This window comes from Cnephaeus nilssonii, assembly GCF_951640355.1.
Source record: "Cnephaeus nilssonii genome assembly, chromosome: 5".
NCBI classification, from domain to species: domain Eukaryota; kingdom Metazoa; phylum Chordata; class Mammalia; order Chiroptera; family Vespertilionidae; genus Cnephaeus; species Cnephaeus nilssonii.
In genome coordinates, this window is record NC_137076.1 from 91,522,607 (window position 1) to 91,548,160 (window position 25,554).

Consider the following 25,554-nt stretch of genomic DNA (forward strand, 5'->3'; position numbering starts at 1 on the left):
TTGAAATAATATTTTTTTAAAAGTTGCCTTATTGTGGAGCGGGAATCTGAAATACCCAAATGCCTGTTTTCCTCGGTGGAGTCCACTCAGAGCTCTCACCTTCTCTGGATGTGCCTGGGCTGGATTGACTAGACTCTTCCTCTGGACTGAATTGCATGTACAGTGCCTCCTGCCTTGGAGGCAAGAGAGTTGGGGGTGGCTCGGATGAGAGCCATGCCCGAATATCCCTGCTGTTGCATCGTTTGAAGCTGACGTCCTGTGTCTACACTGCTGCCACTGTCGTGTCCTTGCTCTGCTTGCTGTTGCCTCACACTAGGCCCTGTCCCTGCTGTGATACCCTTCATCCTACCCTTGGAACCCCAAGGCCAAGTTTGCTTCAAACTGTTGGAGAAGAGCGTTGGCCTGGATCTGGGACACACACATCCTCAGCTTGACCGTCTCCCCACTTCAGAGGGGAAAGGTGAACACCTGGCAGCTGAGGCTTGGAAGTGTTTCTTATGTTGAGACCTCAAGGAGGCTTTGTCTCATAAAAGGTGGAGAAAAATGCCATTCTCCTCCCTTGGGTCTGGTGGGGTCTCCCCATCTTGCATTCCCCTCTGCAAGCCATCTCTGCCCAGCCTCCAATTGACCCTGCCTGGGAACAAGGGACGAGGAGGAGTTGAGGGCTGGGGAGAACCCTGCCAGTTGGAGAAGCCCCATGGCAGGAAGGTATATGTGGACATAGAGTATACCTGACTTCTCCAGCCACTGACTGCTTGGGTTGGGCTGTGAAACAATGGAATGGCTGGAGTCTACAGGCCTTTGGAGCTGGGGGGTGGAGGTGATGAAGGACTGACCCACACGGACTGGGCTGTGTGTTGGGTGTGGGATGACAATGCATCCACCCCCAGTGGGGACCAGGCAGCACTGAAAAGTTTGTGGTGATGTTGCTGACACTTTCTTGGCCCTCTTTTTCAACTCCCTCTGTTGGGCCCAAAGGTTGGGAGTAGGGGACAGGACCCCAGGGCTTGCCTCTGTCTGGGGCACGTCGTTGCTTTTGGCCTGCCCCCTCATCTCTGCCCTCCCAGTGGTTGGTGTGTTGGGAAACCCATCTCAGTTCCTGTGACCCAGTTGTCTCAAAAGCCACGGATGAGTGTCTGATCTCTGCCCTGACGGCGGGATCTGCAGCCTTTCCCTGCCCTGTCTGGTGCCGCCCTGTGTTGTACCAGACACGACTTCTGCACCCCGCCTCTGCTGTATCTCCCCTTTGCTTCAGGTTGCGCAGCCCTGTACTGTATCCAGCACCACAGAAACCTCAGTGTTTGTCCTCTGCTGGGTTTGGGGCACAAGGAAGCCTTGGGGGTGTGGGGACAGGCTGTTCTGATCGAGAGTTTATTCCCAGGCCTGGGGCTGCCATCTTCTCCTGATCCCTCCCCACAGACACCCCGGAAAGAGGAAGCCCCTGTGAGGTGAGGACTTCATCTCAACATAGGCTGAGGATGGGGAGAAAGGAGACTTTTTTTCTTTTTCCTTTTTTCTTTTTTTTTTTCTTTTCTTTTTTTTTTGTAACATGTTAGGAGTTGATGTTGCAAAGAGTAGTTTACATCTTCACTTTCTGAAGACACTTGAATTTAGGACCGACGTATCTGTGACAAGCATGCCAGGAGTGGCAGGGGCCGTCAGGGCTTGCCACTTCACACCCACCATCCTCTCATGGGGATCCAAGATCTGAGACACAAAGCAACAGCCTGCCCAGATCCTTCTGTTCATCCTGTATCCTTCCAGGATTGGTCCATGCCAACACACCCTTTGTGTGTCAGCCCTGCTCGGGGCAGGTTTCTCACCCTCTCCTGAACCTGGAAACGGGTGCACTACCAGCAGAGAGGGGCTGCCAGCCGAGCCCCAGCCTGGACTCGGGCTCAGATCAAGATGCTGAGCCCCATGTCAAAGTTGTGTTCTGTTTTGTTCATTTGTAGCTTCCCTTCCTCCTTTCCTGGTGATTGATTTTAGAAAAGAAAGTAAGCTGCTCAGAAGGCCCTAGAAGTGGGGAGAGGGGCAAGGAAGGCAACTAGGGTTGGGGCTTTTGCCAAAAGCCTGGGTAGAGCAGTCTGGATCATCTGGCGCCCTCCTGAGTGGGACCCCATAGTGCCTCCTGTGTGGAGGGTCCCTGGACTTGCCCCAGCCCCACCCTCTCCTTCAGCCATGTTGACGGTGGCGGCAGAGAAGATAGGAACTTACAGCCCATTTCTCACTGGAGAGGAAAACATGTCACCTGGCTTTGCGGAGAAGGTTCCACCTTATGCTCATAGTACATTATCTTTACCATGTGCTAGGATATCACACTTAAAAGGACAAACAATGTAAAATACTTGAATGAGCTTGTATTATAACATTAATATTATTGAGAGTATCTGCTTTCCAGGCTGAAGTGATTCATTATTCTAGTCTGCTTTAGTCCTTTGTAATTTGTGGTAATTATGCTTTTCTTTTTAATACAAAAAAAATGTATAAAAATAAAAACTTGAAAAGGCACAATACTGGCTGGTCTCCCATCTGGGATACAACTGTTGGGTGTGAGGAGTGGAGCTGGTGAGGGGAGAACCCTGCCTGGGACAGGGGTCCCGTAGCTTCTAAGGCAGCATGAGAGCTGCCAGTCTTGAATTCGTGCTCACCTTGTGTCTTAAGATGTGGGAGCTGCACCAGTGCCAGAGAGCAGACCAGTCCAACAGCCAGGCTTTCTTGCACCTGCTGTGGCCTGGCCCTGAGGGAAGAGACAGCCAGGAAGGAGGGGGGTGCTGTGATTTCTCACAGGAGGGTTGGCACCGCCCCTCACTGAACAGCCTTCCCTGCCGGGGTGTCAAGTTCAACACTGGCCTTATGGACTGCAGGGGAGCCAGTGAGCCCTGAGGATTGATGCTAGGGAGGAGCCCCCATCCCCACTGGGACTGGCCTCGGGGCTATTGGTGGCTTTCCCCCAACCCGGGAGGCTAGTCTCTGGCAGTAGTATTCTGAAGGCCAGTCGGGCCTAGATGTATAATTACAAAACTAAAAATAAGTTCTGGCTTTCTTTACTCCTTCATCTGCCAACTGTGTCCCATGCCTGGTTTTCCAGAGAATTCCACCAGCCAGCAGGTGGGCAGGGAGTAGGAGATAGTGGCCAGGGCTTATGCAGACTGATTCGGGCAGGAAGACAGTGCAGCCTCACTCCCACACCTGTTAGGAATGCTTGTGAAAGGCCCGTAGCTCCGAGAAGCCACGTGACCGTGAGTTGTGCAGAGGCGAGAAAAGACAGCAGTGGCTAATGGAGCAAAAAGGAGGCCAGTTTATTTTCCATGCTTCCTCCTTTCACACGTTTTCTGCTGCAAATTTGACACCTCAGCCTTTGCTTGAGCCTTACCCGCTTACCAACCTCAGGGCCCTTTTGTTTTATGCAGAAGAGGACAGGGCCGGGCCCCTGGGCCGGGCCGCCCACTTGCCTGCCAAAAGGGGTGAGAGGTGGATCGCCCCTCCCCCCTAGGTGCCCTGCTGGAACTTCCGAATCTCAAGGTCTTGAAGGGGGAAAAATCTTTCCACGCTTCCTCTTTCTCATTTCCTACCCTTTTTAAGGATATTGAAGGTGGGCTATTGTCCGGTTACTTGTAAGACCCAGGTGTGGGTGCAGGCTAGTGGCTGTGAGGACTTAGCTAAGGATATAGGTCACCCACCAGGTGCACCAACTCCTGAGGCGGGTGAGTGGGTGGGGCTTTGCCAGGCCAGGGAGGACTCTACCTGGGAAGTGCCCAGTCGGCCCACTGGGCAGGTCCTCTGGATTCCTAGCGCTGATGGGAAGAAGTACTTTTTGATGGTTCTGCCTGGAGACTTGTCCTTACCAGGTGTTAAAGTATTTTATAAAGCTACAGGGGATGGTTATCTTGACATGTGAGAAGTGAAAGTTCAGGAATAGACCCAATTACGTGGAAGAATTTGGTGACTGATGATGGTGGCCTCTCGAATCAGAGTGGTCAGATTGTTCTTGGGAGCCTCCGGGCCCCTGGCAAAGACCATGGCTGCTGAGGATTGCTTCCACCCCAGCAGCTCTGGTTTTGTTGCAGATAAGCTTCCTGGTGAGAGGGCATTTGAAAGGCATCACTGCTAAAGCGACTGAGTGACCATTTGGGGGGAAATGAGGATTTTGCCCTTTGTTCAGCCATGTTTTTCGTGCCTTCTCGTTGGAGAGAGAGGGTTCTAGCCTCGGGCACTGCTTCAGAGAGTCTAATTAGGCGCTTCAGTCAAGTGTCCCCAAACTTTGACCCTTCCCTCTGGATTAAAGGGCCCCCAGTTTAGCAGGTCCACAGGGTTTGGCCTTTGGTTCCCAGGTTTGGCTGAAGGTACTGGCGTTTGGTCTGCACCTGTGGTGTCAGCTGTAATCCAGGGAGAAGCTTCGATGTTGTTTTTGTTTTCAGAGAGGGCTAATGTTTGTTCGCAATGGGTCAGAAGTAAAAGGGGCCTTGGTCACTGACGCTGTTTGGGGGGGGCAATGGGGACTTGACCCCTATCACTATTGCCAGGCTGTCTGGCTCTGGCCTGAGTAGGGCACGAGAGAAGTTTTGGGGACAGGAAAGGGGTAAAGTGCTCTCTTCTGGTCCCCCCAGCCCCCGCAGAAGGGGCTCTCTGGAGCCACGCAGCCTCCAGTGTGGCTGCCACCTGTCATTGACTACATCTTGCCTACACAGAGTCATCTGGGCCCCTCTTTCCTTTCACAGCAGAGGACTGTGGGGACTTGTCATTGTGGGGAGCTGTTTCTCCTTCCTTAAGCTAACGCCTGGTCCCCTGGAGGGACAATAGGGGCAGTCAGGGGAGCCTTGGCCCTGTCCTAGGCCCTGCATTTCCTGGAAGCGGCCTTCCCCCCGCCCTCGCGGTGCTATCTGTCGTGCGGGCTGAAGAAGTAAGGTCCTAGGTGCGGTCAGGAGGCCTCAGGCCACCTTAGCAGTCCGCTGCTGAGGGGACAGCCAGGATGGCACTCAGGCCCTCTCTCACTCCATCTTTGGGGGGTCGGGGATGCTCTCAGAGAGTGGGGTGAAGCCTAACAGGAGGATGTGTCTCTCGTAGGCCTTGGTCTGCTTGAACACGGTGTCTGTCCCATGCAGATGGTCCAGCACCCCCAGCACCCCATAGCACTGGTTGAACCTGGAGGAGAGAAGAGGATGCTGGAGACCTGTGTGCTGACCTCATTTGTGCCAGCCTCTCCCACATTTCTAAGCCCTCCCACCCCCACCCCCACCTCACCCCTCCACGCTGACCACCTGCATCAGAAAACCCAGGGGAGATAGGGCCCACGTGCCTGGGGCCACCCCAGACTGGAAATCTGTGAGCTTCCTTTGAAAAGCTCTTACTGTGATCGCTATGCACACAAGTCAGAACCTGTGGCTGAATCAGAACCCCCGGGAACACCCTTTAAAATGCAGATTCCCGAGCCCTGCTCCTCCCTCCCCCTAGACACTTGGATTCGGGAACCGAGAGCCTGCATTTGTGAAGCATGTCTCGCGTGATTCTGTGCAGGGAGCCCCCAGGCCACACTGGAGAAAGCCTGGGAGCTTCCAGTGCACAAGTCCCCTTGAACTGCATGCAGGGTTATGTATTTATGCATTTTTCTGACAGTGCCCTAGCTTATGTTGCATACGCAGAGGGTCCAGGACCTAGATAAAGGTTAAAATCCCAGTTGCAAGAAGATCAAGGATCAGAAAGAAGGAATGAGCAAGGTGGCCTGTGGTCCAGCGAGGTCATTCTTCTCCCCACCTCCAGACCTCTGCCCCCACTAGTGCCGCATGTAAACGGAGACACCGGTGTCTGCTAGCAGAAGTAAAGGTGGAGGTTACTGACCCACCGTGGGCAAGGGACCCTTACTTGAGATGGTGATAGTCATGGAATTCAGGTGAAGGCAGGAAGGGTAGGTGGTAGCCACAGTGGGAGATGGTGGTGACGATGAGAGTCAAGGAAAACCACACCATGATGGAGGACAAGTGGGAGCCCATTACTATGGGCCCCGCCATCGCCGGCAGCATGTTGGAGACCTGCAAGGGAAGGGCTGTTGGGAGGTGGGCCCCAGGGAGGTGGAGGGGACCTGGTTGGGTGTCCCCTTTGCCCCAGGGTGGTACCAGGAAGACTTCCTTGACTCAGGTCTGGAGAATCTGAACGTTTCAAGACCCTGGTTTGCTGGAATCACTCTCCTTTGTATCTTGGGACAAGTTATTAATGGTTTGAGCTTCAACTTCTTCATTAGTAAAGTGAGCATTAAAAGGGTTCTTGGGAAGGTTACATGAGGTAACTTACGATGGGCATCTGGGAGAGCCTGGCATATGCTAGGTCAACTATAGTGCTAGTTATTGAATGAATGGGGAGCGGGCGGGGGGGGGGCAGTGTGCTCTGGTTCTCTGCAGGAGACCTAGGGAAGGTGGGCGGGCCTGTGCCCTCGCTTCTGGGGAGCGAGCTCTACTCACCACATGCTCGACAGGGTGGGCGTAGAGCGAGATCACGCCAATGGGAGCTGTCCACTCGTGGTGTTTCTTATGGATTTTCTTGTAGAATATTGGGTGGTGAAGGAGCCTGGAATAAAGTGAATAGTTCGTAATCTGCCAACCTCCCTTCCTCCCTTTCCCACAGACCACGAGAACCCGAGGTGTAGGCCCCGGGGTTACATCTGCGGAGCAAGGTTGCAAACACACAGACCGGCCTTGAGTTCTAACCCCGCCTCTTACGCTGCACAGCTTGGGAGTGGGTTACTCTGCCTCTGTCCACCTCGGCTGTGTGAGCTGTAAAATGGGGGTGATGCCCAGAAAGGATTCACTAAGGAAGTGAGTGGGAAACGCCCCCGGAACGGAGAGGCTTTCTTTTCTGGACATTCTCGGTTGTCTCGGTTGTCAGCTGTGGAACACGTCTCCCTGCTACCTGCTTCGCGGGAGGCTTTGGAGGCAGGTGGTGGAGAGCGGTGCCAGCCGAGCCCGCGGCCGCTCACCGGTGTGAGTAGTAGAACATGATCTCCTCGATCAGCGTGAAGACCGCCAACTCCAGGAGGAACCAGTGGAAGGTGGGCAGCTCGCGGCGGCAGGGGTCTCTCCACAGCTTGAGGGCGGGGTAGAGGAAGACCACGATGGGGAGGGAGATCAGGAGCTGGTTGAGCAGCACTGTGCGCACAGACTGGCGCAGTTTCACGGGGTCCACCTGCCCAGAGAAGGAAGGAGGGAAGGAGGTGGGACAGTGTGAGATGTAGGTCTTTTCCTTCTAGAAAAGCTCCCCTGCGACCTGCTCTCAGGAAGCCCTCGTTCAGAGGTGGGTGCTCGGAGTGACGTCCGGCCGTAGCTGGCAGCCCCTGACGGCTGCCCAGCCCCGGGTGGAACCCTCTGGCAGTGCCTCTGCCCGCAGCCTGCGGTCTCTGCCTGGACCTGCCTTCTCCTTCCTGGTGCTGCAACTGTCATTCTCTCCAAGGTCACTGCGCCCCCACCATCCCCTTCCTCAGAGCACTGGGGGTCCCAGGAATAGCCCCCTAACCACGGGCCACTTCCTGGGCTCTGACGAGCTGGTTTAGGATTGGTCAGAAGGGATTCCTCCCGAGTCCCCGCTGCAAGCTGTAGGGGCTGCTGCCCGGAGGTGAGCCGGGTTCATGGTGGTCCTCCAGGCCTTCCCCTTCCTGCAGCCTTTCCAGGTACTACATCATCAAGAGATGATCGTCTGCGGTTATTCTAGGAGACGCAGCCTGAGGATTTAGGGGGAAATGTTATTATGTCTGGAACTTTTTCAAATGCTTAAGCAAAAAATTATAGAGGCACAGGTATTTACACTTTTATATATTGAAGAAGCAAACGTAAAATGTTTAAAAGTGGTGAACCCAGGTGATATGTAAATGAGTGATTGCTGTACTACTTTTGTATATATGTCTACAAGTGTTCATAATTACAAAATGTTGGGGGGGGGGAGTGGACAGAGAAGAAGTGGAAACTGCAAAGACTTTTGCTGCGAAGGAGAGCAGGCACATGAGTGGTAGTGAGTGTAGGAGACGGGGTCAAGGGTTTCTGTTTGGTTTGTGGGTGGTTGTGTGTTTTTTTAAATCCTCACCCAAGAATATATTTTTGTTGATTTTAGAGAGGAAGAGAGAGAGAGAAACATCAATTGATTGCCTCCCAAATGCACCCCGACTGAGGATCGAACCAGCAACCTGGAGATGTGCCCTGATTAAGAATCGAACCCGGGACCTTTTGGTGTACGGGAGGATGCTCCAACCAACTGACCCACCCTGCCAGGGCTGGTTTAGTGTTAAGATGGAAAAAATTATAGCATGTTGATAATAATCCAGAGAGGAATAATCTAGGAAAGTAAGGAAACTAAAGATACATTGAGCCCTGGCTGGGTAGCTGTTGTTTCAGTCTCTGGTCAGGGCACATACCAGAAGCAACCAATGAATGTCTAGGTAAGTGGAACAACGAGTCGATGCTCCTCTCTCCCCCTATAAATCAATAAAAATAAATGTTTTTTGAAAGAGGAGGGAGAAGGGAACAATTTCCTGGAGTAAGCAAGAGGTGCTGCCTGTGGCTCACAGCTCCTGGGAGGGTGGCTGTGACAGGAGCTAGGAGAGCTCCCGCCGCTGCAGTGGGAAGGAGAGCCGGTGCTGGGACGGCTGCGGAAGCTCCTCTGCTTAGTGAGGAGGGAGCAAGGCTATTAGATTAGGGGAGGGGGTGCGGGCATAGAGGAAAGGGAGAGGTGGGAACTCGCTATCCAGGAGAGGGGGAGAGTCGACAGATGAGGCCGGATCTCATGAATGCCCGCAGCATTCAGGTGTCACTTGATCTGTTTCTGGTGTCGTAAGTGAGGGATCAGGCCTTTCTGGAATCGGCCCAAGACTACATGGCCTCCGGGGCTTCCTTCTTACTTGTGTGCCTGCCGGAGGGTGCGCACAGCGTAGGAGGACGGGACTGCAGTCAGCCAAGAGGAGCCCTGGCCCTGTTTCCTGGGAACTGTCTGACCTTGACCTAGTCGCTGCTCCTTTCTGAACCTCAGCTTCTGCTAACTGCGACACCTTCCCGTGCGGCTCTGCGATCACTGTAGCCTGAAGTGTTGCTGGGTTAGGGGAGATTCTTGAGAGCTGATGCGGTCTGTGGTTAGCAGCATGAGCCGTGGTGTCAGAAAGCTTGAGTGTGGATCACGGTTCGGCTCATGTCATGTCTCAAAGCCTCCGCTTTCTCATCTGAACCATGAAGGTTATGACAGTGCGTGGCCTGGAAGATGTAAGCGGGTGAGGAGCCCCCTGACCTGACGGAGGAAGGGCTCTCGGTGGCCAAGCGCTGGCACTGACGCGGAGGCTCCAGCCCAGGCTGCCGGGCGAGCCCTGGAGGAAGCCCGCGGGCTGGCCGGCTGCTCTTGCCCCCGGTGAAGGGGACTGTGAGCCAGGCCGACGGCCCTGGTTCCAGAAGGGCTTTCTGAAAGTCTGGGTCCAGGGCGCTATTTCCAGCCATTCCGCCCGCTGAGTGCAGGGCTGGGGCCGAGTGCCTGGGAGCGGAGGTGTTTCACCCACCCGGTCCCTGGGCAGATCACTCAGAGATGCTTGTCTTCTCTGGGACAGAAGCCAGGGCGTGATCTGGGTGGAGAATCACCTCTTCCTTGTTGGGTAAGAAAAGGCTCCTGGAGGCTGTCAGAGCGCCAAGCAGGTCAGCTGGGCTCAGGGAGCCGTGGGGCTCGCCTTGGTGCTGATGTGTGTTTATCATGAACAAACTAAGCGCTGTGGGTTGACTGAATAACTGGGAAGGAGAACCTGCTTGAAAAGCAACCACCACCCACACATTCAGAATCCATACTATCCGTCCAGCACAGAGGGGTCAGCCATTGTTTCCACCGGTGTCTTCACCCACGACAGCGGTCACCGTGTTCCAGCAACCAGCCCCTGCTGTCCCTGCACCTGTGGCTGAGGGGGGCGCGGCCTGGCGTCTCCAGGACTCAGCCCAGTGCCAGGCTGAGCCGATCACTCCTGCTCCTAAAATGCCGACCCCAGCGCTGTGGAGGGGCGCAGGCAGGGACCGCTTGGGGCGGGATCAGAAGACCAGAACAGAGGTCTTGACTCTGAGAGTTGGACCAAACTACTTCCTCTCTTTAACCTTATAACTTGGGGGAGCCTCGTACACCTTAACTTGGCTCGCCCTGGCCACCATCTCTCCCAGGCCAGCGGCGAGGATTTTGAGAGCATGGCTTGACCCCTGCTTTCTGGGCTGTGACAGGCGGAGCTGTGGCAACTCTTACCGGTTCATTCTTGCCAGCCTGAATCCGGTAGCGGGAGATGAAGCTGGGTTTCCCGGTTGTGTCAACCACCAGCAGGAGCCCGTTGATGGTCCAGAATGACAGAACAGGCAGGTAGGTGGCACCTAAGGTTGAAAAGCAGAGGGGATGATCAGGGCGACCTGAGGTTCTCATGGCGTGTGCATTAACTGACCACGCACTGACGGTGACCCAGCCGGCAGTGTGGACAGTCCCTTACCAGGAAGGTCTTGGTGCTCCAAGCCAGGAGACCTACCTTTATGACAGACTAGCTGAGGGGAACTTGGACAGGCCACTTAAGAAGTGTCTTTAGCCCTAGCTAGTTTGGCTCAGTGGATAGAGTGTCGGCTTGCAGACCGAAGGGTCCCAGGTTCGATTCCGGTCAAGGGCACATGCCTGGGTTGCGGGCTCGGTCCAACGTGCAGGAGGCAGCCAATCAATGATTCCCTCTCATCACTGATGTTTCTATTTCTCTCTTCCTCTCCCTTCCTCTCTGAAATCAATAGAGAGAGAGAGAGAGAAGAGAGAGAGAGAAATGTCTTTACTTACTTTCTTAGTTTTAATACAGGGATAACAACCATCTAGGTCAGTGGTCGGCAAACTCATTAGTCAACAGAGCCAAATATCAACAGTACAACGATTGACATTTCTTTTGAGAGCCAAATTTTTTAAACTTAAACTTCTAACGCCACTTCTTCAAAATAGACTTGCCCAGGCCGTGGTATTTTGTGGAAGAGCCACACTCAAGGGGCCAAAGAGCCGCATGTGGCTCGCGAGTCGCAGTTTGCCGACCACGGCTCTAGGTGGTTAAAGACATTTTTATACTCTAAAATATAAGTCAGTTTAGGTTGACATTTGGGATTGTGGGCCCAGTGCACTCTTTGTTCCAAGGAAGGAAGAGCAACGGAAGTAGGGTATGGTCTGGTTCCCAGCGAGCACCAAACCAGGAGTCCATCAAGGACTTAATCCGTTACCCTACTGACGGAGCAGTGCGACCTCAGGCGTCCGCCCGGTCAGCATTCCCTAACGTGGAAAACTCCTCTCTCAAGGGGCACCTTGGTTACACAGCCTTCCTCCTGCTCTCCTGGAGACTCAGGGTCCAGGCTACTGTGTTCACGACTCTGACAATTCCTGCAGCAAAGAAACCTGTTTGATTTTGTCAAACCCACCCTTCCCCCAGGCTTTTTCTTAACCCTAGAGCAGTGGTTCTCAACCTGTGGGTCTCGACCCACAAGTTGAGAACCGCTAGCAGGGTCGCCTAATCCTCCCATTGGAAAACGGAGATATTTCCTATCCTCCCATTGGAAAACGGAGATATTTACATTACGATTCATTAACAGTAGCAAAATTACAGCTATGAAGTAGCAACGAAAATAATTTTATGGTTGGGGGTCACCACAACATGAGGAACTGTATTAAAGGGTTGCGGCATTAGAAAGGTTGAGAACCACTGTTCTAGAGCTTTGTTTTCTCAGAGCACCTAAGAATGAGCCCTAGCCGGTAGCTCAGTTGGTTAGAGCATCATCCTGGCATGCCAAGGTTGCGGTTTGATCCCTGGTCAGGGCACATACAAGAAGCAACAATAAATCAGTGGAACAATGTATCGATATTTTTCTCTCTTCCTCTCTCTGTTTTCCTCCCCCATTCCTCTCTCAAATCAATACATTTTTTAAAAAAATATCTTTATTGATTTCAGAGAGGAAGGGAGATGGAAAGAGAGATAGAAACATCAATAATGAGAGAGAATCACCGATTGGCTGCCTCCTGCACGTCCCCCACTGGGGATCAGACCTGCAACCTAGGCACATGCCCTTGTCCAGAATCGAACCTGGGACCCTTCAGTCCACAGGTTGACGCTCTGTCCACTGAGCCAAACCAGCCAGAGCTCAAATCAATAAATTTTTAAAAATTAATAAAAGCCGAAACCGGTTTGGCTCAGTGGATAGAGCGTCGGCCTGCGGACTGAAAGGTCCCGGGTTCGATTCCGGTCAAGGGCATGTACCTTGGTTGCGGGCACATCCCCAGTGGGGGGTGTGCAGGAGGCAGCTGATCGATGTTTCTCTCTCATCGATGTTTCTAACTCTCTATCCCTCTCCCTTCCTCTCTGTAAAAAATCAATAAAATATATTTTTTTAAAAATTAATAAAAAAAACACAGTGAAATATTATTATTTTTTTAAAGAATGCCTAAGACTAGGGTGGCCATGCATCCCAGTTTGTCCAGGACAATTTTAATTGACATCTGTCATTCCAGCATAATTAATAAGACCTCATTCACTCTCACAATGTCCCTATTTGAACCCCCCATATGTTATATGGCCACCCCACCAATCACCATCCCACAGCACGGATGTTGTGTAGGATATATTAGAAAATGATGTCCAAGACTTAAACTTTAGATACAGCTTTTTGCTCCACATCCCACTTTTCCATGAAGTCATTCCAAGTATCGCTGATGTCCTACTGTGAACGAACAAGCACTCTGTCCACCCCAATTTTAGCTAACCTTGTACTATTAACTTTACTTTTCCGTGTTTTGCCTTGTCCTTTAAATTCAGTATCTAGGGGCGAGGACGTTGTACTTAACTCTGTGTCTCTGTATCCCTCCTCCAGCAACCACAGTGCCTTGTAGCAGTCGACACCTGAAAAAGACTTGGCCGGCTCTGAGGGGACATGTGATTGGGCACAAACAACCTGGAGGGCAATTTGGCAGTAAAAGTGAAAGAGAGACAGAGACACAGACAGAGGGAAAGAAAAAAGGACATCAAGGAGCATCACAGCACTTTACAATCACAGAACATTTAAACAGCCTAAATGTCCATTAGGAGGAGATGGGCTACATTGGGCGGCTTAAAATATTTTTTTAAAAATATATTTTATTGATTTTTTACAAAGAGGAAGGGAGAGGGATAGAGAGCTAGAAACATCGATGAGAGAGAAACATCGACAAGCTGCCTCCTGCACACCTCCTACTGGGGATGTGCCCGCAACCAAGGTACATGCCCTTGACCAGAATCGAACCCGGGACCCCTCAGTCCGCAGGCCGACGCTCTATCCACTGAGCCAAACCGGTTTCGGCTAAAATATTAAGTAAATCTATATTAATTGACATGGAAAGATGGCCACAATCTAATGAAAAACAAGTTTTAAAAAATTTGATGTCTTGCCCAGCCGGTGTGACTCAGTGGTTGAGTGTTGACCTATAAACCAGGCGGTCACGGTTCGATTCCCAGTCAGGGCACATGCCAGGGTTGCGGGCTCGATCCCCAGTAGGGGCCATGCAGGAGGCAGCCAATCAATGAATCTCTCTCATCATTGATGTTTCTATCTCTCTCTCCCTCTCCCTTCCTCTCTGAAATCAATAAAAAAAATGTATATTAAAAAAATGTTTGATGTCTTATAAATTCAACTATATATCTAATGTATGAGATTAATACTACTATATTTAAGAGTGGTTATTTCTTGGATATGGGAGAATGGGTGATTTTTCACCTTCTTTATGATTATTTGAATGGTCTGGTTTTTGTTTTAGCAATGAGCATGTATTTACTTTATCTTTAATAACCAAGTCTTTTTTTTAAAATATATTTTATTGATTTTTTTACAGAGAGGAAGAGAGAGGGATAGAGAGTTAGAAACATCGATGAGAGAGAAACATCGATCAGCTGCCTCTTGCACACCCCCTACTGGGGATGTGCCCGCAACCAAGGTACATGCCCTTGACCGGAATCGAACCTGGGACCCTTGAGTCCGCAGGCCGACGCTCTATCCACTGAGCCAAACCGGTTTTGGCAATAACCAAGTCTTTTATTTTGGAAAAAAAAAATATTGGGTAGCTGGTTGCCTAGGGGGCCATCCATCAGGGTGGGCTGCCTACTTGGAAATCCAAGGGCTCCTTGAGGAATCCAGAATAAAAACCACAAGAGATGATCCTGAACTTTCTGAGCTCTAACGTTTACAATTGCAAGTATTTTCTGCCTGATGAGGTGATAGCTGGGTTCTCATCATTTTAACAGAAACACGTGAAATGTTTTCCCACCATTTCCCCCACAGACATTTGCAATCCACACTGTTCTTTTCAGTGACTGCTTAAGATCCCTTTGGGAAAAAAAAGATCCCTTTGAACCAGTCATATTGAACATTCAGCCCATTTTCAGAGTTAACCTCCCAGCTGAAAACAAGGGACATTTTATTTGTACTTTCGCTTTGTGACAACTGACACTTCTTTATCTCCCCTTCTAGGCTGTGACAGAGGTTTTTGATGGGGCAGAGCAACACTTTATCTTAAATATCTCCACATCTGCCAGAGAAGTTTGGCACAGAGGAACATTCATAAGTCTTATTTGAATGGACGAGGACATTCACTATTGTAGATAATGCTGTTGCAAATCGCTGACATGGCTTTTTCTTCCACGATGTTTTCTCAGGCTTGTTTTGAGTCATTCCCATTGTCAGTAAATATCTGAGTGACGCTTGCTGTCCAGCCCCAAGCTAGATGGCACCAAGTACAAGGACACGGCTTCACATGACATTGAGAAGCTGTCTGACATCTAAAAGCAGGAGTATTGCTCTGAACTTGCCTTCATTTTCACACACACTCTTTATTTTTTCCATTTTTGGGGAGACGGAGGCCTCCATTTCTCAAGTTCTTTTGTTAGATATCGGTGGACATCCATTCCAGATTCGCCACAAGTTGAGCTCTCTTGGGGGTTACCACTGACTTAAACGTGAAGTCCTTATTCCTTGTAATAATGAGCCTCGAAGCCCCAAAATAAAGAACAAGACCATCGGGAAAGGAACTAGAGTCGTGACCCCAAGCTCTCTGGGAAGCTCACCTGTCACGAAGAGGATCCACTCCTTCCCTTCGAATGTGAGCAGCAGCCTCTCCCACTGGGCTTGCCAGAAGTGGCCAGAAGCACCCCAAAATCTCTGAAGATGCCTTGGGGGAAAATCAGGTTCCTGGGTGAAGACTGGTGGGCGCTCTGACCCCAGACCCCCACCACCAGCCCTCAGGTCCAACAGACTCACCATGTGACGGAGTTCCAGAAGGCCACCAGCAGGAGAAGGCCGGAGCCCAGGATGAAGGCGGTCCTCCGCATGGAGCCCCAGATGTGCCCCTCCTGGGGAGGACAAGACAGCGTCAGGCCCCGGCAGGCCTGCGCCCACGCAGCCCGCTGCCGAGGCTGGCAGGAGTGACGAGTGATCAGGATCTCAACCACGCCAGCACCGCCGACCTTTTCCCAGTTTCTAGGGAAGGCTCATCCTTATCAAGAACCCTGCGCTGTCTGGGGGTGTGTTTATGAAAATCAGAGCTCAAGGTTGTGGAGAAGGCGGGGAGGGAACCAACCTGACCCCAGAGAAGCTGGCAGGCGGTTCTGTCACCCAGAGAGGGGCAGGCGAGCCTTCCAACAGCTGCGGGCTTTTGTCACCAGCCCTCTCGTGGCACAGAGACACCCATTATGTAGGCATTGGAGTCACCTGGGAGCCCTTTAAAAACGCCAGGCCCCTCCCAACCCAATTACGTAAGAGCCTCCCGGGTGGAGGCTGGGCCTCCAGGTTTTTCAACGCTCCCCAGCCAATGCCAAGGCCAGGGCAGCCATCACAGAAGGCCCTGCAGAATCCTTGGTGAGGACGCCGGGGCTTCACTGTGCTAGGGCCTATTTTCCCATCCCCGTCACCGCTTGCCCCTGAAGAAAAGAGTAAGTGAACATCTGTTCTGACTTTTAATAACCCCTCGTCCTTCCAGCAAGACCAGCCAAGGTTGCCAGATGGACAGGGCAATGGGCAGGTTTAGGGGCAAAGAGCAGGCCACTGGCAGTCACTGGAGGTGCTTCTGTGCCCTCCATGGCCAGCCTGCTGCGCACACCAGAAGGTCCCAGACTGGGAGAGGAAGAGCAGTGGCGCCGGGGAGGCAGTTCCCGCTGCACCGTGGACAGGGTTACAGACACCCTCACACCCCATGCTTCTAAGCCAGAGGAGTCCGCTCAGTCTTCCTGGGGAGAACTGAGCAGCTGGTCCCCGTGCGCCTGGGCTCATCTGCACTGTGTGAGCTGGGCCCCCCACGAAGGGTCAGGGGGTGTGGTGGGGGAGGGAGGGTCGAATAGGACACTTGTTTTCATCCAGACTTTTGGATCTAAAGGAGCAGATTGTTTTGATTGATCCATTCAGAGCAATCTGAGTCTACACTGAATCATTTCTTCTCCGCTTACCCATCCCACCTTTGATCAAAAGACCAAAAAACAAACAAACAAACAAAAAAAACAGGTCCTTGTCCGGGGCCAGTGAAAAGTTAAAGGGCTAGTGCTCATCGGGGCCTTGAGCTCCGGAAGTGAGCTTTCCTCGCGCTCCCTCGCCCTCTCCCTCCGTGAGGGCCGGGCCCACAGGGCCAGCGGGACCTGTTCTTTTACTAAAGCAGGTGTTCATTGCAAGGTCACCCCGGGTTGCCTTGGGCTTTTGCAATGATTCCTCTTCTAGGACTCAGAGGGCCCTTCTCAAGAACTTTTCCAGACTCACTAGGAATTTTTCATTTGCGTTTAATCAAATCAAGCGAAGTCAAATTGAAAACCTCAATTTCACCCTCAGGATTAGGTGTTTTTTCCAGGGATGGTGGTGGTTTCTCTCTCCAGCAGCCCGAGCGGAGGGACGATAAACAGAAGCATGCCGTGCTGAAGTTAGCTGCGTCAGGAGCCGGTTCCCAGTCCCCAGTGGCCGCTCTTGTCCCCAGAGCAGCTCTGGAGAGGGTGGTTGCAAAGGCCTGAGACATGGGACATGCTAAGGGCCAAGAGACTATGGGAGGGTAGCTATGGGGCTGGCTGTTCCCTGGGGCAGGCACAGGGGCTTTGCTTATAAGGAAGCTTGCAGTCACGTGCTCTTGGCTCAGCTACTGAAATGAGCTCATCGCCAATGTGTCAGCTCCCCCTGAACCTCGGGAGACCTATGAGCAAGTGCGGAGACGGAGAGGGCCGCTGGCTGCTTTCCCACCAGTGTGGTGGGTGCTGGCGTTTACCTGCTTCGGTTTCTCATGGCGCTGACGTCCAGCTTCCCCCTTCATCTGCAATAAGGAAGCACAGGTGAGTCTGGATGGCATGGCACGTGCGGCCAAGGAAGCAGGGGACGGGAAAGTCACGGGGCATGGCCAGCGGTGATTTTTAATGCTGGCGACTCATTAAAATCACCTGGGGAGTTTTAAAGAGTTGCTCTGGCCCTGGCCGAGTAGCTCAGTTGGTTAGAGCACCATCCCAATATGCCAAGGTTGTGGGTTGATATAAGAATTAAACAAAGGGCACATATAAGAATTAAACAAAGGTCTACGGCCATACCACCTTAAACGCGCCCGATCTCGGAAGAATTAAACAATGAATGCATAAATAAGCAGAACAACAAATTGATGTTTCTCTCTCTCTCTCTCTCTCGCCATCCTTCCTCTCTCTCTCAAATCAATAAGTTTAAAAAAAATTTTTTTTACAATGTTGCTCTGGGTACCAGTAATATGAACCAGGGGGTTGCCAATGGGACTTTGCCTGGAATAGGCTTTCTCAGATATGGGCTGTGACAAATCCTTCTTTTTGAGTAGCTTCACTCTCTGCCTCAGTATGACTCTCATCCAGAGGAAATCTCTGTCCTTATCTGCCAATGACCTATGGCCCAGGAGCCAGGGCTCTGTCTGACTCACCTGGACAGCTTCCTTAACCTCTGTGAAGTCAGGTTACCACACGTGGACGGGGTTTGTCACACTGAATAACACTGAAGCATTCTGTAAGCTGTGCAACTGTGATTCAAACAGGAGGTATGTTTATATACAGAAATCGTTAAGACAGTGAGCCTGAAATCTTATACTTTTCTCAAGGTCACATCTCAGTTGTAGCTATCACTTACTAGTTCTTGAGACCGTGGCCAAGTTGTCCTCTCTGAGCCTTGGTTTCCTTAGCTATAAAATGGGAATAACACCAGTGTCTTTCACTCATGTGATCTCTGCTGGGAGAGATGTGAGAGAGAAACATCCACATGCACCCTGAGCGGGGATCGAACCCACCACCTTTTGGTGTACCGAAAGACACTCCCAACGACTGAGCCACCTGGTCAGGGCCTCACCTGGTTGGAGAGGTGCATGAGAGATCACCTGGTCCCATCATGTGACCAGGATGAAGGAACCTCATCAAAGGAGGCTGGGTGACCTTTACAGATGGCAAAGCCAAGATCGGGGTCCTGCTCCCCATCTCTCTAAGGACATTTTATTCTTCCGTGTGTGATGATTGTACCTGGTGTTATTATCCTAGATGCATGTTCACCAGCTACAACCGCAGGAAATGCTTCCCTTGATCCACATTTCTTATGTCACTTAGGCGGGAGGAAGGAAGAACGGTGACTTACAAAGTTAGGACAGCAGAGGCGGCGCCAGCAGGCTCTCTCCGTCTCCACTGGGAACACATTATGGCAGGAGGGATGCAGGCAGCTCAGAGAAAAAGCCTGTCAGGGAGAAGTGCTGGGACACTGATACCCAGCCAGGGAGACAGCATCTGATTTAAGAAAAGGCACCTGAATGTTTGGCCAGTGTTGGTCCAACTCCCACCTGAGCCCCCCACCCTAACCCAGCCCCACCTGGGCCTGCTTTTGCCCCTTCCTCCAGCTCCCTCTGTGGCCTGGAAGACAGCAGGGGGACCTGCTGTGGCTTGTAGCTGTGGAGTTCTGCCTCCCTGTGAGTGCTCATGAAAACCAACGAAAGAACCCTGGCCAGTGTGGCTCGGTTGGGCGTTGTCCTGGGCACCAAGAGGTCGCCAGTTCAGTTCCTGGTCAGGGCACATGCCCTGGTTGCAGGCTCGATTCCCGGTATGGGGCATGCAGGAGGCAGCCGATCAATAGTTCTCTCTCATCATTGAGGTTTCTCTCTCTCTCTCTCCCTCTCCCTCTGGTTCGTAGGTCGACACTCAACCATTGAGCCCTAATGGCTGGGTCAAAGAATTCTCCTTTGAATAACAGTTTTTCTCCACCTTCACTGTCCAGAGCACTTCTGGTTGGCCCGATCCTGAGTCTGGCCCACATGGTCACGGTGGACAAGGCCCCGTTCAGACAAGCCACCCTTCACGCCGTGACAGGATTCTGGGATGAATGAGGCAGATCACTTTCAATCCTGCCGTCTGCCTGCTGCCGGGAGTCCCCCGAAGCACAGGTCATTAGGCCTGAGGAAGGCGGTGCTAGGCTCCTGTGGGGATAAGCCTGTCAAGTGTCTTCATAATAAGTTAGTAAATATTAAAGGAAACACCAAGTTGGGAAGACATGGAGAATAAACATCTGCAAACCATTTGCAGGTAGAACGTTCACACCAGCGTGGGTTTCCCTCCTCAGGGCTTGCTAGGAGTGGGAACAGTTCTGTTGATCCTGTTGATGTAAGCATCCTGTTTGGGAAGGAAGCTGAGGAGATTGTCTGTCTGTCTTAAGCTTCCAGAACTTCATTTACAAGTCAGTCTCATTTCTAGCCTTTTCCCAGTGTCTTATCACCACTATCTTTGCTTAGAGCTTTCGGAACAACTAAGACATGACCTTTGATCTTTTAGAAGCTCCTCTAATCCTTCTGCGATTATTTATGGAGAATTTACTCTGTGCAAGGAGCCCTGGAGCCAAGGTCCATATGGAAAGGCCTGGGCTAGAGGTCTGGGCCGGAGCTGAGGAAATATGGAGTAGGGCAGGAGATCTGGCACACCTCAGAAATCTTTAAAAATGGACCAGGTACAGGCTTTCTCTGTGCTCTGGGACACATGGTTTCAAATCTCAACACTGAACCTTTCCCTCCCAGACTGGGTTTTAACTTATCCAAGGAATGCCAGGGTTTTGTTAAACCATACTTTTTCTTTTTTCTTTTTAAAGCAAGATAGATGTAGAATCTGCCATGTGAATATAAAAACTGCAATTGAAGGTATTCCTTATTCCATTATTTAGTTCCCCCAAAGAAATTAGTGCACATAAGTTTTTCTCTTTGGAAGAAGTGGTATGCTTTCTTGTGGAATGCAAAAAAATACAGACAATCCTCCACCAACATCTTTTTTTTTTTTTATGAGGGAAAGAGAGAAACATTGATTTGTTGTTCTGCTTATTTATGCATTCATTGGTTGCTTCTTGTATGTGCCCTGACTTTGGATCAAACCCCCAACCTTGGCATATTGGGCCGACACTAACCAACTGAGCCACCTGGCCAGAACCCACCATCACCCATTTTGCTTTAGCTGCTGGACAGCTCAGAGTGAAATTTACTTCAATTATACTTCTTCAGATTTTTTTTCCTATTTATATAATCTAACTAGAGGCCCAATGCACAAAATTCGTGTAAGAGTAGGCCTTCCCACGCATCCCCCACCCCTCCCCGCACCCCAGCCCACCAGCACCGGCTTCCCTCTGGCAGCTGGGACCCAGGCTTCCCTCATAGCCCAGGGATTCATCCAGAAGGTCGTTGGGAAGGACATCTGATCTAATTAGCATATTACACTTCTATTATTACCGATTATATAAAAAATGATGATGTATGTGCAAGGATGTTCATTGTGAAATTGTTTTTAATGGCTAGAGATTGGAAACAACTTAAATTCCATCAAGAGAGGATTGGTTAAATAAATTAGAGTACATCCAGTAATGATGCATTCTGCAGCCATGAAAGAAATAAGGCAGTTTTGTGTGTACTCTTCAGTAATATTAAGTGAAAAAAAGCAATGTGTGGAACATATGCAACCGTGCATGAGTGTATTTGTATGCTGTTTATGTCTGCATAAAATAATACACGTACTTTTAGACTAGCACTGGAAGAATATCTGTGAGACTGGTAACAATGGTGGCTTCTGGTGAGGCGAACTGGGCAGCTGAGGGGGCAGAAGCAAGGCTATCTTTTTACCATGTGCCTTTTTTCTGTTTTGAATTCTGTGCCTTGTGATATTTTACTTGCTCAGAAAATTACGGAAACATTTAAATATTTTTAAACGACTTTAGTGCCCATTCACAGGAAACATTTAATTTGCGCTCCCTTTACTCTAAATCAAGATTAATTTCAATTCCTGGAGGCCGTTGAGAAGTCTTTGTCTCCCTTGAAATTGTATGTTCATTTTTTCAGGGTGGAAGGATCCACGGCTTTCATTAGAGTGTGGAAGGTAATGATGATGATTAAGAGCCAATGCAATAGTTTTCTTCTTCTTCCTTCTATTCCTCCCCCCTCCCCGCCTTCTTTTTGCTAACAATTTTAAGTTGTCTGAAAGCAAAGCATTAGCAGTAAAGCTCTCTACAGAGCCCAACCCCTTCCCACCCCCCTCAGAGCAGTCTGAAAGGTAGTCATTGAGTGCCTGATGGTTTCCAATCAGTTTTTATTTATTTGCATCTGATATATATACACACACACACACACACACACACAATATATGTATATATATACAGTATATATCTTTTTTGTAAGCTGTCACAAATTCTTTTGAAATGGAAGCTGAGGATTAAGTATAAATAAACAGGACCACATATTAAAATTAAGAACAAAACCTAAGAGAGACTAGAATGATGCAAGTACACTAAGACCTGGGGGGAGGCGGCAGCAGCTCTGGTTGATGTCACCAGGCAGGGTGCGGATGCTCGTCATGTCCATGATTAGGGGCTAAGATATCACTTTGTGTTTTTTTTTTTTTGTTTTTTTTTTATTTCTTTATTGATTAAGGTGTCACATATTTGTCCTCATCCCCCCATTCCCATCCCACACCCCTCCCCACGGATGCCCCCACCCCCCTGTTGTCCTTAACCACTGGTTAGGCTCGTATGCATGCACACAAGTCCTTTGGTTGATCTCTCCCCCCTCCCCCCACCTTCCCCTACCCTCCCTCTGAGGCCCGACAGTCCGATCGATGCCTCCTTGTTTCTGGGTCTGTTCTTGTTCATCAGTCTATGTTGTTCATCATTTCCCCTAGATGAGTGAGATCATGTGTTACTAGAAATATACTTATAAGAACCGAATGTGAGGCCGAGGAGGCGGTGCGACGGACGGCGGCCCGAGAAGAGCGCCCGCGCTCGGCCCGCGGGACCGCGCCGCCACCACCCGGGCTGGCCCCGAGGAATGCCCGCGCCACCGCAAAAAAAAAAAAAAAAAAGAAGAAGAACCGAATGTGAGACGAGCTATAATAGTTATGCTGACAGGCAAATGAATCAGTCTGTAGTGAGTTTCTTTCTGGGCCAACAGTTCTTTTGAGACCCAATTTCAATGTCCGCCACCAGTTCCTTACGAGTACATGTCAGCACTGACCCCTCAGCTCTGGATGGTGAACAAATGGTGGTAATGCAGGTCCGACTCCCTCTGGTTTGGTCTCGCCCAGACCCAGGGGCACGGCTTCACCCGGACTCAGGGGCGCGTGGCCTCACCCGGACCTGGGGCCCAGCATCACCCGGGCCCCGGGGCGCGTGGCCTCACCCGGACCCAGGGGCGTGTGGCCTCACCCGGACCCCGGGATCCAGCCTCACCCTGACCCAGAGGCGAAGAGATATCACTTTGACCTTGGAACCCTCTGCTCCGGGCAAACCTTCTGGCCAAAGGGAAAGTGACTGTTTATCTTCTGATGATAAAAGGCCCACTTGGCTGCAGGAGTCACAGGGATTATCTCCTGACATCTGATAGCATCAGAAGCCAGCCACAGAGTATTTCCTAACCTGACATTTGTCCTTTGGCGAAGCCAGTAGCCCACATGCTATCTCCCATGGCTAGGTAGGGGACTCTTCTGAGCTACTCAATCCTATCATTCTGCTGAATATTTTATGCCGAAGCAGCTTGTTTTCCGTACCTCCCCACCTGTCTGCAGACATGTTTTCAGTTTGAAGTGAACAGTCAGTCAGAAGATTCTAGGGAAGACCTCACAGTGGGCAGAGAAGTTCCTTAATATTGTTGGCAATGGTAGTGCTCAAGTTAGAAACTTTGGAAAACAAAATCAACAATTATTAAATATTTAATATGTTAAGGTACTATAATCACATTTTTATTGTTTCCTCGCTCTGACTTTTCCTCTACTTTTTAAATTCTTTCAGATTCTCTCAACTAAGAACTAGAAGTTTTCTTAAGCTCATCTATTCTAATGTCCCCATTTTCCATCTGAAGAAAATGAGGCCTAGAGATATTCAGCATTCAACTTCAAATCACACAGTTATTTAGAATTCAGTGCTCATTATACCAACCGAGTCTGCAAAAAGTACAGAAAGTGCTGATGTGAGTGAATGTGGGGTAGGCATCAGGATTTTAAAGGGACACAAAGGAATGAGATCAGCCCCTATTAGCCATGAATAGTGTATTAGATATTGTGTGTCTTTAATACCAAAGGGAAAATAGGGCATGTTTCTCTAAAATATTAATCATCCTTTTAAGAATCATTCATGTGTGCCAGATACAATGCTAGGCGCAGGAGATACAAGGATAAAGAAGGCATGCCTCGTGCCCTGTTTAATAAAGGAACACTATATATGTAACTTTGATTTTCCAAGTGATAAAGTATATCGGAGGAGATTATGAAATAGAATTTATAATGAGAATTCATTCAGGGAAGAGAAAGAAATGAAATGCACTAAAAAATATGTATTCTGATACTTTATAACAATGAATTGACTCCCCCTTAAAGGGAATTTGACATGTATTGTGAGATTATCCAAATTAGGTACTTTTTAGTGTGGTTCTTTCAAAAGCAGACGATTCTGACGGTGCAAGCTTCTTACTGCAGAATCCCCCAATCTAGATAAATGACACAGTGGGGCTGCAACTGATGCCCATGACCTCAGCGGTCTGAACACAGGACAGGAAGGGGGTGAGGGTAGGAGAGTAGAGAGAGTTTAGTTTTGTTTGTCTGTATCCTTTATTCTTTCAGATCCTAGGTTCCTGATATTCTGCATGGTTAATAAATGTTCCCCTTTCGTAGGTATTAAGATTGGTTACATCTTTGTGAATGTGCAAGGCTCCTTGTATACATCTTGTGAAATTATTACCATTATTTACCTTTAGAGGAAACAGAGAGAGAAAAAAGACCTTGCGGATCACCTTTCTATGGCTAAGGAGAGAGGCCCATACAGCAGAACTGGCTGGTTCTGCACTTCCCAGTTTCTGGCAAAATGCAGGGCTCCTCACCCTTTGCCTAGTGCTACATGTGTTTTTGCAATAGCACAGATTTGTGTTTCAATAGAGGGAAATGACCCGGGGTGGTGGGGGTAGGGGGGGGGCTGCTGACATGAGGACCGGGACTCCTGGCATTATTTCAGGCTGTTTGCATTCTTAGAACAAGCCCAGCAATGCGCTTCCGGGGCTGAGACTGACCTGAAACGCGATTACACCGCTTAAAGCCTCTGGTGAAGAGGGTTTTCAGGAGCTGCTATAACCATGGTCTGGGCCTACGCGAGGCTTTTAAGGAAAAAGATATTCACTCAAGATGGTGAAATGCATGAAGGGAAAGGTCAAACTCTGAGACAAAAACAACTCCCTCTGGACAGCTTTAGCCATTACTGCCCCACGACTGCGTGCCCAGGAGGCTGAACGCCTGCCCATCTTGTTTACTATATCCACGCACCGAACACAGGCCTGGCACGTAGCACGTCCTCAGGAAGTGGTTGTTGAATAAATAAAAGAAGGAGAAATGAATAAAAAGCATTGTTTCTTTGCACTCAGAAGGTGTCCAACATTTGCTATTGAACATCTCAGTACCTTTCCCTTACGAATGATTTTCCTTCCTAAGATCAGAAGTTGCTGCTCAGAGCATTTGTTTTACCAAAATGAATTGAACCTTCCTATCCCAACCAGAGGCATTTAATTGGAATTGCACATGAAACTGAGGCAGCCCACAGGCCGGCATCTTGTCTGTCTTGCCAAGTCCCAAAGGCCTGGGAGAGAACCCCCAAATCCCGGGCCTGTTGTTCACTCCCACCTACACACTAACCATATCCTCTCCATCAGTAACCTTTGTTAAGCCTAGGTAACAGAACTGACTTGTTCTGACTCCACATAGTTTCTGGCAAAAGCCAGGCTTCCTAAACACTTTGCTGCGTGTGTTTTTGGAAGAGCATAGACTGGTAGCGCCTGCCATAAGTCCTACCAGGCCACCAGCAATTCTAAAACCGAGCCATTGTTGATAAATTTCAGTATGGTGCATCAAAACAGCTTTGATATGGTTGGGCCTTTAAATTTTAAGACTGTTGTCATCGGCCCCATCCCTTCTGGGGGACTCTGCAGGTCAGAGGAGCAATTCAACCACAGTTGCTTTTCGCCAGTCTCTTCCAGTTAGATTTTCCTCTTTGGAGTGCTGACTTGGGAGTTTCTCCT

The 25,554-nt window shown here is 50.1% G+C and overlaps 1 protein-coding gene across 3 annotated transcripts in view; it reads right to left on the reverse strand.

Annotated features, from left to right (window-relative positions):
- Positions 1 to 178: 178 nt before the first annotated feature.
- FAXDC2 (fatty acid hydroxylase domain containing 2) overlaps positions 179 to 25,554 on the reverse strand; it is a 26,754-nt gene continuing 1,378 nt past the window's right edge. The window contains exons 2-11 of one of the 3 annotated variants that reach the window (XM_079770748.1): positions 18,624 to 18,769; positions 17,926 to 18,021; positions 17,260 to 17,304; positions 15,282 to 15,373; positions 15,089 to 15,192; positions 10,240 to 10,361; positions 6,971 to 7,176; positions 6,456 to 6,561; positions 5,863 to 6,029; positions 179 to 5,145 (exon numbers count right to left, since the gene is read on the reverse strand). In XM_079770748.1, the coding sequence (XP_079626874.1) occupies positions 4,992 to 5,145; positions 5,863 to 6,029; positions 6,456 to 6,561; positions 6,971 to 7,176; positions 10,240 to 10,361; positions 15,089 to 15,192; positions 15,282 to 15,373; positions 17,260 to 17,304 (996 nt within the window). In that variant the 5' untranslated portion in view covers positions 17,926 to 18,021; positions 18,624 to 18,769 and the 3' untranslated portion in view covers positions 179 to 4,991. Of the gene's footprint in view, positions 5,146 to 5,862; positions 6,030 to 6,455; positions 6,562 to 6,970; positions 7,177 to 10,239; positions 10,362 to 15,088; positions 15,193 to 15,281; positions 15,374 to 17,259; positions 17,305 to 17,925; positions 18,022 to 18,128; positions 18,770 to 25,554 lie in introns of all 3 variants that reach the window. The other 2 variants (XM_079770747.1, XM_079770746.1) reach the window with 2 other exon arrangements.